Below are 14,095 nucleotides of genomic sequence, written 5' to 3'. Positions count from 1 at the left end.
CGTTCAAGGCCCTTTTCCCCCTTCTTTTCCTTTGGATCAGCAGCGTCTGCATACCTCTCTATAAGGATTAGCTATAATACTAACACAGTATGGCCGGCCACCGCCACCAATCATCCCTGGAAGGGGTGATCAACTTCTCTGCCCTTGATTCTTTATCGGCGGAGGTGCGGTCCCAGGCAACCTGCAGATTTTACAGTATCGTGGAATACTGTCGAGCAGAGGAGCTCGCTACAGGCTCTCGCCTGACGTACAGTCATGCGCTGCTCATTCGCTGTACCTACGAGTATTCCCGGTCTGAGGCTTCGAAGGATAGATTCCTCCGCGCATTCTTTGAATCAATGAGAATGGATATAGCTATAGGGAAGGACCCAGACTTCACCAGCCAGGGGAACCAGTTGCGCGAGAATTTAACTGCTTTTGCGGAATTTTTGCTTGACAACTTCTTCATACCCCGTAGGCGATACGTATCCGCTGTATCTATTCCTTTTCATCCGCTAACTTTTCTCCGATAGTTAAGGTGCCTGGGCGGCGTACACCCCAGCCATCTCCTGCACACCTGTCGGTGTTTGAACGGATTCAAGGGGCACACGAGTATATTCCGACACCAGAGCGTATATCCGCTCTCCGTCGTGCCTGTCTAGTCCGTGACCATCATCGATGTGTAATCTCGCGTCGTTTTGACCGGAAAGAAGCCGTATCTCGCCTAGAGCGGCTTGGAGATGACGCTAAAGACGATGATGGAAATCAACTTCTCGGAGAGGAATTCGACGTTCTTGAGGTAGCCCACATAATCCCCCACTCTCTCACACAGTCTGACGCCAATGGGGAACTGGTAGGTTACTTTGTCCTGGGAGCCTTATGTTTCCGTGAGACCTAACATTCGTGCTTAGAGCGACTCGAAGAAAGCTGCATTGGCGATCTTAAGCATGCTCGACTGTGATGTTTCACATCTTATTGATGGCGTTAATATCGACAGGCCATTCAACGCTATGAGCCTCACCCCCAATTACCATGATGCCTTTGGAAGCTTTAAAGTTTATTTTACCCTATTCCTGGTCATGAGCATACCTACCAGGTTGAGTCGTTTCTCCATCCTGCAGTCCTAAGCTCACTCCCGGTTACTCGTGAATTATACGTAATCGAAGATCGATCAATTGACCCTCCGTTACCCCGTCTTCTCGCATTACATAGGGCTATCGCCCAAATTCTTAAAATGTCTGCGGCTGGCGAATACATCGATAAGATTCTCCGTGACATGGAAGATCCAGGGACAAGCTCTGGTGGGTCTACAGAGCTTGGGCGGATCGTCACCCTTAGAATGGGTGGCTGGCTTGATGGTGCAGTTAGTGTGCCTGTTGTCTAACGCAGCTTGCTGTGTAAGACTTGAGCAAGATGGTCACCAACCGTGATCGAAGAACTTGGCACTGGGTATACAGGACTGTACCCGATACAAAAGGAGGATGATAAGCCAAAGGCTTAGGTAGGATTGAAGCTACGAAACGTAGATAGATAAACAGTATTGGAAGATGGATTATTCGTTAACTAAGAACTTGGGTGTAGTCCTACAAAGGAAAAAGAACATGACACGTGACAGGACAGTTGCTCTTGGAGCGACTGTCCTGTTCCTGTCACGTGTCACGTTTTTCTTTCCTTCTTGTAGGACTACAACCGCGTCCGAGTTCTTAGTTAACAACCAATTCATCTTCCAATACTGTTTATCTATCTACGTTTCGTAGTTCCAATTCCAATTAGGCCTTTGGCTTATTCTCATTCTCATATATCTTGTACAGTTCCGTCCTGTACACCCACAGTGCCCAGTTCCATTGTCAGGTCTTTACGTTCGGACCTCTCATCCTTTCTTTGGGAGTCTTAGTCATCCGGTGCTGGGCCGTTGATGCGTAATAACTAATATACATTATGAGTTAAAAGGATATTTTGATACAGAGATAGCAAATCAAAAATATTAAATGAGACTCTACTGCAACTGTTCTAGCGGTTTTCTGTGCCCTGCCAAGTATGTAACTTGTTGTACGGAGTACTACTCATGTATGCTCCAGCCACCCGCCATCACCGGCGACTTCGGCGTAAGGCTCCACGCTGTTGTTTTCCCCGAGGTTGGGGAGCTTAGCGAGGGGAAGAAGCGCCTGCTGTAGATAAATAACTTACTGGGAGCAAGGATGAAGCTTGCCACATATTCTCTGCTTCAGGTATTATACTCCTATCAGAAGGGGAGAGAGATACTTTGCGTCGACGTGTTTGAACATGGCTTCTACTATGCAAGCTGCAAATCGAATCCAGTCCATTCTCAAGGCTGGGAAGACGGCATACGGCGTATGGCAGATGTTTCCCGGAGCCAACCTGTCGCGGGTGATGGCGAGATGCGGGTTCGACTGGATTCTCGTTGATACTGAACATGGAAATATCGACGGTACTCTCTCTCTCTCGGTCTCTATATTTGCTAGTTGCTTGCTGTATTTACTAATTAATGATCGTTCTAGATGCCCAGATGCATGAAGCTGTAGGAGCAATTGCAGCTATAGGCGTCAGCCCTATTGTCAGGACTGTAGCCAACGAAGGATGGATGGTCAAACGTATGGATACTGTATCTTCTGTCTTGATGTCACACTAAGTAGATCAATGAATAGGTGCGCTTGACGCTGGAGCTCATGGGATACTTGTTCCACTCCTTGAAACGGCCGATGATGCAAGGAAACTAGTCCAATCTGCCAAATTTCCTCCGGTTGGTAAGAGGGGATTTGGAGGTCCGTTTGCTATGGGATCGATTGGCGATGTGACGCCGATAGAATATCTACAGCACGCGAACGACTCTCTAATAACAGCAGTACAGATAGAGACCAAGTCCGCCCTTGACAACGTATGTCCCCCTTCTTTGACTCTAAGATTGTTGCATATAGGCTAAATAGTCGACAGGTCGAAGAAATTGCCCAGGTACCAGGCATCGATGTACTATTCGTCGGACCATGGGACCTTGGGAATAATATTGGCCGGCCAGTGCTCACGGCTGAGTTCCACCCTGACCTTGAAGTAGCCATCGAACGGATTCGTAAAGCAGCAACAGATAATGGGAAGAAGGCTGGAATATACTGCCCGTCGGGGGAGTTCGCGAAGAAGTATATTGACCAGGGATTCAACATGGTGAGACCTGTCCTTTATCCATCCATCTGTCTCGACCACGACGTGTCCAGTTGCTCATTGTGTTCGCCGTGTGTGATAGGTCTCTGTCATTTCCGATGTCACCGCACTTCCTATCTTCCTCAGCCAGACCCTGAAAGTAGCAAGGGGGGAGTAGATGAGCTCAACACCGACTCTTGAAAAAAAAAATGCCAAGTTCGAAAGATATGTATCTATGATACAAGATAATCCAGCTAGCATTCGTCAATGGCCTTTTGTACCTCTGCTTCGGTAAATCGATGAAACAGCTTTTTCGGGTCACTCGTTCGGCCATCAGGCAAGGTCTTTTCGACATGTAGAACTGGAACGTCAAACTCATACATGTCCTTCCACTGCTGGTTCCCAGGGGCCATGACGTCTATCTCTGTGTATTCGAACGGCTTTCGTTGCCGGAGGTTGGTCAGCGCAAGTTTGGCTGTGTCGCATAGGCCGCAGTTCAGACGGGAGTAGAGCGTCAGCCGGGCATTCTGCAAGAGAGTGAAAGTCGGGCGCATCTTTGATATTAGCTGAAGGACTTATAATTATAGTTAAACGTCCTATTCTCTTGTTTTTTGTTTCGTAGTTTTTGTTGTGTTGACATTTTTGATATGAAAAGTTTTCTTATCCAGAACCTTCGATAGGGAGGAAAAAAGAAACGCCTGATTTGTTTATTATGTAGAGAGAAGAGCTTTCGCCCACCGCACTTATTATCTATTTCTTGCCCCTCCGTACTAGCAAAAGTTCTCAATTGCGTTTCTACCGCTTTACACAGACAAGATGGCTGAGAAATGTGTTCACAAAGGGTGTGGCAAGGTGTTTACGGACGCTGATGAGCCGTGTGTTTATCATCCTGGCCCGCCAATATTCCATGAAGGGCAGAAAGGTTGGTTCATAGCCACGGTCAAGTTGTTTGTTTATTTGCCCTTTGATTTGCTCCTTTTTACTAACAGCTGCTCTGTAGGCTGGAAATGCTGCAAGACTCGAGTCCTTACCTTTGACGAATTCCTGGCCATCCCACCATGTACTACCGGGAAACACTCGACCGTCGACGATACACCTGTTGAATCGAAGAATGAAGCTGCTGATGTCCCAGACACTACCCCTGCTGCTCCCGTTGGCACCACAAAACCAATCGCCGTGTCAGCTGCTCTACCTCCCTCTCTCAGTGCAAGCGGAGCACACACGCCCACGCCGAGGGGCACTCCTGCCCCGCCAGAGTCCGAGTCGGACGACCCATCGTTGGAAATACAGCAGGGCGCAACATGTCGTCGGAAGGGCTGTGGTAAGACGTACAGCGGGTCTGGAGCCAGGGAGGGTGAAGAGTGCGTTCACCACCCCGGACAGCCTATCTTCCATGAGGGGAGTAAAGGCTGGACTTGCTGTAAGCGGCGAGTGCTGGAATTCGACGAATTCCTGAATCTGCCTGGCTGCAAGACCAAGGATCGCCATTTGTTTATTGGAAATGGGGTGAAGTCAGCTGAAGAGAAGGTCAAGGATGTTCGGTAAGTTGGTGCAGTTTCTACAGATGTATATTTTCTTCATGTACTGACGAAATAATGTTGAATTATAGGACCGACTTTTATCAAACTTCGTCAACTGTGATAGCATCAGTATATCTGAAGAAGATAATCAGGGAGGATTCAAGGGTCTCTTTTTCATCCCCAACGACAATTGACCTTGACCTTCCAACCGCAGACCATAAACGATACGAGGACACCTTCACCCTCTTCGCACCGATTGATACGGAAAAATCTTTCTATAAGATCATGAGCACGAAGCTTGAATTCACGCTAGTCAAGGCGACCGAAGACAGCTGGCCGGCCTTGCGCAGCACCGACCCGAGGACGGGCGAGATCATTCAGACAGGACGGCCGACGAGGGCATGAGCTAGGGGGATTTTAAAAGATGTATACGAATAATGAACCAAATGAAAAAAAAATATAATGTAACTTTTACTGATTTTCATAATTTTATATATCGCACAAAGTGAAATTTACATCCCGTAAAATTTCACCGTAAAGAGAAAATAGAGCACCATGGCTATACCATCTAACGCCCCAATTGGGATTCTCTTCAAGAACCACAAGTAACCAGCATGGTGGAAGGGGGGAAAGATGGATGTATCGTGTCCTCCACGACTAAGCCAACCGAAGAAATGTGAACGCTCAGCCATAATTGTATGGGAAAAAGGACAACGCAAGTCTCCTCTCCGAAGCCGGGAACGGAAGGAAACCCATGGTGAGATGGAGCAACCTTCAGCAAGCCGCCGTAGCGGTGCCTCGGGATTGAAATTTACATGTAGTAAACCTCTACTGATGTGAGGAAAGAAAGAGAAGAAGAAGAAGAGAAAGAAGCAAGAAATTTTTGATGTGCCTTTTTATGACAAGTTACAGTCACGTGAAAATATATCACGTGGATGTTATATCACGTGCTGTCTTTACTAATCCAGTCAAGTGACTATCACATGCTCCGGCTAAACTTTCCACTTCAGTCAAGTGCGGCCGTGCTTAACAAGGTTGCCGGCTCATCCCAAAAGGGACTAGTGGGTGCTCAGCGCGGCAAGTGGGCACGAGACCTTCAACCTTCTCCTTTTTTTTCTCCAAAGCGACGTTTATTTCTTTTCTTTATATCTGAGAATTGAAAACGTCTTCACCTGGTTCCCTCTCTCTGGCACCTCAACGTCGACGGTTTGAATCGCAATCAATATATCTTGCACCACCGGCACATCAGTCTCCGCCTGCAGATCTCTATTTCACAGCAACTCAGGATCTTCTGCGGGGGCTGCAACATCGAACGTCATCGCACATAAAGTTGTGTTCGCACACCACGCCTCAAGGCTCACTCTCCTACCCCCGTTCCTAATAGCCACGATAAGAGAGTCGTTAGTCTCTTCCCTCAGAGAAGCAAGCCTGCCTGGTGAAATACCTATTTATTCGTACCTTTTTTTTCAGTATACATTCCACGCCAGCCAGACAGTTCACGCCCAATATTTCCTTTTAGAATCAGAACATCTCTCTTGCGTGCATACATACCCTTATATACACACACGACCCCTTTTTTCCAGCCCAGACATAAAAAATGCCCTCTGCGTGTACACAGCCGGTTGGCTGCCATGAAGTCAGATGCATTCCGCTGTCGTACAACCATGCTGACTCGCAGGCTTCGGCTTTGAGGCTCGTCTTGACTGTCAACCCGCACTGGAAGGATGCTCAAGGTAGAATTGAGTTCGTTCGCTTCACCGATGGAATTACCAATACGGTATGTATATGATGAGAGGATGGTAGATTGTGGTTGGTGTATACATCTTCTTCTGCTGCCCGAGTTCTGACCTTTTGATCGTAGCTGTTGAAAATCACTCTTCGGGCTCCTGGCTTGTCTGAAGAAGAGATTGATAAAGAGGCAGTGTTGATGAGGGCGTATGGAAATAATTCTGAAATCATCATAGACAGAGAACGTACGTCTGTTCGTTAGACTTCCTATACGGGCGCTTTGTTCCCTTGTCCAGTTGGCTAACCCGCAGCATAATCCCTCTTGCAATAGGGGAGACAAAATCCCATGCCCTTCTGGCCTCTCGAGGACTTGCTCCACCTCTTCTAGCCCGCTTCTCGAATGGGCTCTTATACCGCTTTATTCGCGGACAAGTAGCATCTCCTGATGATCTCACCAATCCTGCCATCTGGCGCGGAGTTGCTCGTAGGCTTGGCCAATGGCATGCTGCTCTGCCCATCAGTGATGTGCCCTCTGATGCACTAAACCTGGGTTCCGGAGACGGTGATACTCTTTCCCTGGCCTCAAGCGACTCTGAGTCCAAACCGGTTCAGGAATCGACCTCCGCTGCAGATGACATCATACCCATCAGCACCCGTCTCGAAGGACCGAACCTGTGGGCGACACTGCAGAAGTGGATTCTAGCCTTGCCAAAGAGCACGGAACAGGAACGTACTCGACGAAAGAACCTCCAGAAGGAATACGAGAGGATTGTCGCCGAGTTTGATGATGGATCCGGCCTAGGCGAAGAAGGGGTGAGCTTGAACACCTCAACTACAAATTTGTATACACCTATTGCTTACACTGCCTACACTCTAGATGGTCTTTGCACATTGTGATCTTCTAAGCGCAAATGTCATCATCCAGCCTCGACCAAAGGAGTCGACTCTGCCAGAAGGCTCTGCTGAGACAGTTGATTTTATTGACTACGAGTACGCTACCCCTTCGCCAGCAGCATTTGACCTAGCAAACCATTTCGCTGAGTGGGCCGGTTACGACTGCGATTACTCGAGGCTACCAACCCGATCCGTTCGTCGAAAATTCATCGAGGAATACGTCGATAGTTTCAGTCAACATAGTGTGCTCCCGGAGTCCAAGAAGGCGGCGGTTGACAACCTCTTTGCCGATGTTGATCGTTATCGTGGACTCCCCGGATTTTACTGGTATGATAAACAATGAATATATAACCGTCACCCCCAATGATGTTAATAACTCTCTTGTAGGGGCGTATGGGCCTTGATCCAAGCAACCATCTCCAGAATTGATTTTGACTACGCTTCCTACGCGGAGGAGCGTCTTGGAGAGTACTGGGCTTGGAGAAATGAGCAAGACAGCTCTCGCTCCAAGGCCGGTGAGAAGAAGCCTCTTCGTGAACAACGCTGGGCCCAAGAGGCGTAAACCAACATCGACAGCTTATAGGCAGACCTACTTACTTTCTTCCTCCCCTTTCTTCACCTTTACCCCTTTTTCTGGCCAGCTCCTATCCGGAACAGCTTACTGCATTTTCAGATTTGACTTGATCGTTCTCGCAGCATTAGTTTTGACTTTGAAACCCTTTTGCGGTACGTCCTACTAATGCCCCTATATATTCTGCATACTCTATCGGCGTCATGTTTTTGGCATATAACTACTTCTTCCTATTCATTTAAGATTTCTTTTTAATGGGCCCCAGACCACATATCACCACTGCCAGGACCATTCTACGACGAGGCAATACTGCACTCCTAGTAATCGTTTCGGCTACATATTTTCTCCTTTTCGCTGTTTTGACCTCTAGACGGCAGAGTTGTACGATCAGGCAACAAGATGTTATTTCCTCGGCTGGTGACTGTGTATGTTAGCGTATTACCCATAGAGTAACTTAGGAATCCCAGGCTGCGCAGGGACAGAAATATAGGACCGTTGAATGATGTAAATGTATATCTTGAAGTAGGTAAGCTGGAGATTCGTACACCCACTTACGATCATCCCCTTATCCCACTACTGTCAAGCTTCTCTCTAAGTTGTCCTATTACAGACGATAACCATAGCCGGTTTTACCTCCAGCCAACTCTCTTGGCGCCGGCTAACTATATCTATGTATTAGTGTTTCTATTTTCTTCTCACTTGATATTGAGAGATTTTCAATTTTCTCTCTAACATCTCATATATCTGTTAACGTTTTAGACAAAATATCCTAGCCCCAAAGGCTGGAATCACTACAAGGAGTAATACAATGCAGCGACTGGAACTCGTTATACGGCTCTATAAAGGCTATTATTCCTAAGTATACTAATGTCTAGCTTAAGACTCAGTCTAGCACATTACGTGACGACGGCTAGGAGGCATGTTAGGTGCGAGGCGTCTGCTTTGTAAGACGACACCAGTGCTGCCCAAGGCCTTATATGCCTATTGTTGCCGTCTTGCCAAAACGTAGAAGCTCTTGCGATTCCTACGCATGGAAAGATCATCGGCTTCAGTCTCTTCGTTGTCGGCAGTGGGCTCTCCCTCTTCCCCTTCTTCCCCTTCTTCCCCTTCTTCCCCTTCTTCCCCTTCTTCTCCATCCTCATCGTCCTCATCGTCTTCGTTATCTTCATCATCCTCACTATGTTCTCTATTCCAAAGAGAACGGGAAATGGCGTCACAAATCTTAACTATGCTGTCGCTCTCTGTTCTAAAGAGAATTCGATTCATCATTCTCATAGCACTATGATCGACGGGTCCATCTGCAGTTTCATTTTCTGCGTTGAAGCAGGCCTCGTCTCTCGCCTCTAATGCCTCCTGAGCAGTTTTTTCAGCTTCCTTAACTGCTTTTACTAATTCCTCGTCTCGACATAAGTAATCAGCTCTAGCGATTACGCTGCCTCCAGCACGCTGGTTTGGCACAAATATCTGAGGATCAAGGTGCTCGCGGCCCCATACATGCCATTGCATGATCTCTATATCTTCGCGCAGAGTATATGGTGGCTCATCATTCCAGCTCTTATGGCGCCATTTCTTTGACAAACGATTGTGAAGGCGCATATCGGCCAGATGGCCGGTAATACCGTTTAAGCCACGAGCTCTACCAGGGAAATTTGCAACAAGCCATGCCGTGGTTACGTCTTTCATGCAATTAACCACGAGCCACGCTTCTTCATTTTTAGACCATTTGGACCCGGCTGGTTTTTTTGGGTGTTAGCGGAGAGGGGGATTTCTAGGATTTAGGGGTGTCAGGGGCCTACATACCTCGAGTCCCTTGCGAACGTGAGTTGGACGAGGCCGCCTTTCACAGTCAGCCTCGATATTTAAGGGATTTAATGGCATATGCAAAGCTAGCTAACTTACCTGGTTGGGTTGACCTTGCGCAGCCATCAGAAGGAAAGCAAGCGTGCCGTATCTCACCAAGGTAAACAGATAAAGGTTGAAGCCTAGTATTCAAGAAATCGAACAGTGAACTCGACCAAAGGTAGTTATTGTGGTAGGCATGCAATAACTTTTGGGGAGAGATGCACTTTGAAGGCCTGTTATATATATACCTGGCAAAGGGTCAAACGGATACTCGTCCGTGGGAATATACCCTCCGTAGAGACATCAGGGCCCAAAACGATGGCAGATATCACCAGGTATACTATCCATCATCTAAGTCCTCCCATAAGTCCTTCAATTAAGCGCGGCTAAAGGACAAATTCATTCACCATGGTTGCTCATCCATCATATCCCTTCACTTTGCGTCAAAGGAACACGAAGCAAGGGACAACCAAATTGGCCCACTCAGTGCAAAAGCTCCGGGATTCCTCATAAGCAAGCTGCTATTACTGGAAGTTTCCGATATTCGTGCCCACCTGGTTTTCGAGATCCGCCCCTTTATTCTTGGAATCGGCCGGTGGCCTGGTCTTCCCCGAGCTCCCATTAAATCGCATTGGTCAGCTTAGTACTTGCATCGTACTATCACCCTTTGATATTGCTTGAATGTGCGTTCACATGGAAATCTACTACATCATGGCGGTCTCAAGGCCATCGGCGCATACACTGGATAAAGGGAAGTGAGTAAGCTATACCGGACCCATGGAAAAGTTCGCAATAAATTGCTTACCTTGGATGTGTAGCATGCTGATAAATATAGTCTAAAGAGTATAATTGTTCGTAAGATGCCTCAGAAAAGAAAGATAGGGGTATATATTAAGGAGGAAGCCTGATCAAGTAGACTGCGGGCTGCTCTAGTATTTTGGAGAGTATCCGTAGGCAAAGATAGGCCTCATCTAATTATTGATATATATATATAGATCAGTAGAAAAGAAGGGTATAAATAAGGAAAGCTATAGCTAATTCAAAGTGGACGAGCTAGGCGTCTACACAAGTATATATAGCCTTTGGTAGTTGGGGGTATTGCTGTGAGAATGAAGCTGAGGTTGAAACTGGAAGTTTTGATGACAAACTTAAAGTTTGGCTAACACATCACGTGATATATATTTGGCTCTGAGCGAGAAAATGCTTGAAGTAGACAAACGATGGATACAACAACGGGGGCGCGATTTAATTATTACCAAGGAGACAACCAAGAAGAGACATGAATAATGCACCTGGGTTTCCATTATGATTGTCTAGCTAAAGAGAAACAAAAAGACAAAAAGCCATGACCAAAGAAAAACAAGACTCCGTTGTCGCTGATATTCGCCGCCTCTAGGTACCGAGAAAAAGGAAACCATTAATCTAGTGTTAGAGAGAGGACAGAGACAAAGGAAGGGGAAGATGAAATGAAACTAGGGTATACAAGGTATGATAATGGAAAGAGAAAAAAGGATCATGATTTTTAAGGAGTCAAAGCCGATGGAAAAGGGACAAAACCAGGGTTTCTTTTGTTAGGATACCATCTTGGAAAGAAAAGAGAAGAGGAATGCCACTCTTTTGGCTGTGCATGCTTCTGACATGATCTACAAAGCAAAGGGGGCCAAGGCAGCCAAGATGGCGCCGAGGGAGAAGCCGACCAGACGCTCTGCTCCGTTAGACAGGACGGGCGGAGAGGGCGAGGCGGTGGGAGTGTACGTGGCAGAAACAGTTGTTGGAATAGTGCTGCCGCCAATGCCGGTGCTGCCAGCGGTTCCCGTACCAGTTGGACGACGAGTGGGGATGACGCCTGTGCCGGTTGTTGGGGTGGTGGCAGTGGTGGCAGGCATGGAACCACTGGAATGGCCTGGCTCTTCGACCTCAACAAGCTTGAAGTTACCGCAGTTGATACGTCTGCCGTCCTTGTCGTGTATGACAATGGAACGGTTTCCAAAGAAGGTACCAACACCATTCTTGGTGGAGGAGTAGAGATCGTGATATGTTGTCGTGAAGTCCCCGCTGGCGCTGATCCTGCCATATTTGCCGCTGAGGTCTCCTGGCTCGCAGGTTTCAGGGTTGCTGCTATCACATGGTGGTCGCTGGCCACGACCAAAGGGGTCGACGTGGTCTAGGGTCCTGCTGCAGTTGCCATCTTCTGGGACGGGATCAACATGAAGGTGATAGGCTGGTTGGTTGTTGTTAGCTATGTGTTTTATTTACATCTATAATGTTTTTGTTGAGATAGACGACTAACCATAGGGACCTTCGTCCTCGGTAAGGCCGCTGAAGTGGACTTTGAAGTCGACTCCTCTGCCGTCACTATGGGCAGTGCCAGAGACGCTTCCTCTAACCTTGGTGGTGTCTTTGTTAAGCAGGAGGGCCTTATAGACGACGCCAACGGGGTTGTCAACTGTCTCAGGCGCGTCGGTGGTTGCGGCGGCCAAACCGAAGCTCAAGGCAGAGCAGGCAAGGAAGAGAGAGGCCTTCATGTTTGATGTTGCTTGTGGTGGTGATGGATATGTGTATGTGAGCCTGTGATATTGATGGATATTATGTTTATGTGTGCAAGAGGAGGAAGAAGAAGAGGAAGAAGTAGAGAAGTGAGAAGCGACTTCTTTAAAACAAAAACAAAGTGAAGGTCTTGCCCGTGTAACTTTCCAGTTTGTTACCAACTGAGGATGAAGAGAGAGACATTCATCAAACGGACTGCTGTCTCATTCACTTCTTATATACCCCATGAAACAGCGAAGCCTGGCCACCCAGATGGGAAATGTTTCCAAATCAGGGGTGAAGCGCCCAAGGCCCGGCGCTTATACGATGGGCCTTCCATCCCCATCCCCCCGTCTGTCCGAAGAATCCGTATGTAGATGCAGACACTCGCCACTGACTGGCTGTTAACTAAATGCGGATGCTAATGACAGGGCAGCTTGCAGGCTTGCCGTTGGACCGTCATACCCTTGCGAAGTTACAATGCCGCCCAGAGGATCATGGGGGGGGCAGCGCTTAGCAGGCAGGATGCAGCGTTTCTGATAGGCTGGCTCCGTGTCTAATCACTACGCTATTTTTAAACATCCCTGTCACTTCATGCACAGGCAAAACTTTGTGGATTTACAGTTAACCAAGTGTGTGGATAAGAGTAAGAGTTGGAATCCGGATGGAGTCTTTCGCTTTGTTGGTTCCTTGTGCCTATGGAAGAACCCTACCTTGTAGCGGTGTATACTCATATCAGCAGCTCCTGGCTCGGATTCCATGCCCTATGCATGTGGCTTACATGGATCACTACGCAGCATGTTCATTTATCGCGTCTTCTCTCTTCTGGCTTACCTAAACACGAAAAGGTAGGCGCTTATGTAAGACATGTATATCACGTGTAATATAAGTGCCGCCTATCCCGATTGAGTATAGTCTTTCTTGTACCAGGTTTAGTGTGATTTTAGAGTCTTCGATGTGCCAGCTTCACTTTCGCATCCAAGAACATGCCAACCTGGTCGTCCATTATTTCCTTTTCGTCAATGGCAAAACGAGTGAAAAATCTCTGGTCTGGACCACCACGATCTCAAGCTAACGCCACATCGAAATCGCCATGGACAAGAAAAGAAGCACTTCTGAGTGAAGATAACCGATTCCTCCCCCACATCTGACAGGTCGGACACTCGGCAGCTACTGCGATCGCCACCATGCCTTGCATCTCGAGATGTCCTCTTTATACATAATACAAACTTCTTTACAATGGATATCCTGCATATACAGGAGAGAGCTGTATGGAATAAAATAGCTTTGTGGCCTAGCAGCAAACTACTTTTGTAAACTCTACCTCTAAGGTACCTTAGGGGAAGCTGGTCAATCTCTTAATTGACTACTTTACTGCTTGGCCCTTGGCCCAAGTTAATTATTCACTAGTGTCTAGTGATGGAAAAGGCCAAGAACGAGAAACCAGTGATTTTGGCCTAACTCACTTCGAATTTAAGACCTCTTCTTGGCCACTCTTTATTTCGAGCTTTGGATTCCTCAGACACTACTCGGCGCCAAGAAGACCCGATAACTAATAACTAATTCATATAGGCCCATAAGATGTATATTCCACACCTCTCCGCCACGCGGAGGGGCCGCAGCAGGCACGGATCCTCGGGAGGTGATTCATGCACCTTAACTGGATGCCGCGTAGATTCTGGCGGCCTCTTCCGCATGGGCGGGCCAAGGCTCCTCCCTATGGCCGGTGGAAACTAGAAACCTACGCGATATGTCAACCAGAGTTTGCCTCGAGCCTGATGGACTTGGCCCCTATACCGTGTGGCCTGAGAAAGTGATACCCTAGTATTACTATGGTGCGGCGATATCTGATTGCTTCATCTAACTCTTGAGTTATTATTAG

At 47.5% G+C, this 14,095-nt stretch overlaps 7 protein-coding genes across 7 annotated transcripts; 4 read left to right on the top strand and 3 right to left on the bottom strand.

Annotated features, from left to right (window-relative positions):
- Nucleotides 1-89: 89 nt before the first annotated feature.
- Nucleotides 90-1,363, top strand: MCYG_01515 (conserved hypothetical protein; the record flags this gene model as incomplete). Its single annotated transcript, XM_002848535.1, has 4 exons — nt 90-453; nt 513-832; nt 891-1,034; nt 1,076-1,363. 4 exons carry the CDS (start codon nt 90-92, stop codon nt 1,361-1,363), a joined length of 1,116 nt encoding a protein of 371 aa, XP_002848581.1.
- An 899-nt stretch (nt 1,364-2,262) lies between these two features.
- MCYG_01514 (2,4-dihydroxyhept-2-ene-1,7-dioic acid aldolase) lies at nt 2,263-3,310 on the top strand (the record flags this gene model as incomplete). Its single annotated transcript, XM_002848534.1, has 5 exons — nt 2,263-2,461; nt 2,499-2,591; nt 2,646-2,875; nt 2,932-3,156; nt 3,236-3,310. 5 exons carry the CDS (start codon nt 2,263-2,265, stop codon nt 3,308-3,310), a joined length of 822 nt encoding a protein of 273 aa, XP_002848580.1.
- Nucleotides 3,311-3,386: 76 nt separating this feature from the next.
- MCYG_01513 (glutaredoxin domain-containing protein) lies at nt 3,387-3,686 on the bottom strand (the record flags this gene model as incomplete). Its single annotated transcript, XM_002848533.1, has 1 exon — nt 3,387-3,686. One exon carries the CDS (start codon nt 3,684-3,686, stop codon nt 3,387-3,389), a length of 300 nt encoding a protein of 99 aa, XP_002848579.1.
- A 262-nt stretch (nt 3,687-3,948) lies between these two features.
- Nucleotides 3,949-5,057, top strand: MCYG_01512 (diploid state maintenance protein chpA; the record flags this gene model as incomplete). The annotated part of the gene is made up of 3 exons (XM_002848532.1): nt 3,949-4,054; nt 4,133-4,673; nt 4,742-5,057. The coding sequence occupies 3 exons, from the start codon at nt 3,949-3,951 to the stop codon at nt 5,055-5,057; spliced, it is 963 nt and encodes a 320-aa protein (XP_002848578.1).
- A 1,171-nt stretch (nt 5,058-6,228) lies between these two features.
- Nucleotides 6,229-7,837, top strand: MCYG_01511 (ethanolamine kinase 1; the record flags this gene model as incomplete). The annotated part of the gene is made up of 5 exons (XM_002848531.1): nt 6,229-6,429; nt 6,514-6,625; nt 6,712-7,193; nt 7,258-7,601; nt 7,662-7,837. 5 exons carry the CDS (start codon nt 6,250-6,252, stop codon nt 7,834-7,836), a joined length of 1,293 nt encoding a protein of 430 aa, XP_002848577.1.
- A 989-nt stretch (nt 7,838-8,826) lies between these two features.
- Nucleotides 8,827-9,771, bottom strand: MCYG_01510 (conserved hypothetical protein; the record flags this gene model as incomplete). The annotated part of the gene is made up of 3 exons (XM_002848530.1): nt 8,827-9,578; nt 9,646-9,682; nt 9,745-9,771. 3 exons carry the CDS (start codon nt 9,769-9,771, stop codon nt 8,827-8,829), a joined length of 816 nt encoding a protein of 271 aa, XP_002848576.1.
- A 1,559-nt stretch (nt 9,772-11,330) lies between these two features.
- MCYG_01509 (cu-Zn superoxide dismutase) lies at nt 11,331-12,212 on the bottom strand (the record flags this gene model as incomplete). Its single annotated transcript, XM_002848529.1, has 2 exons — nt 11,331-11,908; nt 11,978-12,212. The coding sequence occupies 2 exons, from the start codon at nt 12,210-12,212 to the stop codon at nt 11,331-11,333; spliced, it is 813 nt and encodes a 270-aa protein (XP_002848575.1).
- Nucleotides 12,213-14,095: the final 1,883 nt, after the last annotated feature.

Source organism: Microsporum canis, genomic scaffold (assembly GCF_000151145.1).
Source record: "Microsporum canis CBS 113480 supercont1.2 genomic scaffold, whole genome shotgun sequence".
Lineage (NCBI taxonomy): Eukaryota > Fungi > Ascomycota > Eurotiomycetes > Onygenales > Arthrodermataceae > Microsporum > Microsporum canis.
This window is presented reverse-complemented; position numbering and strand designations above follow the sequence as displayed.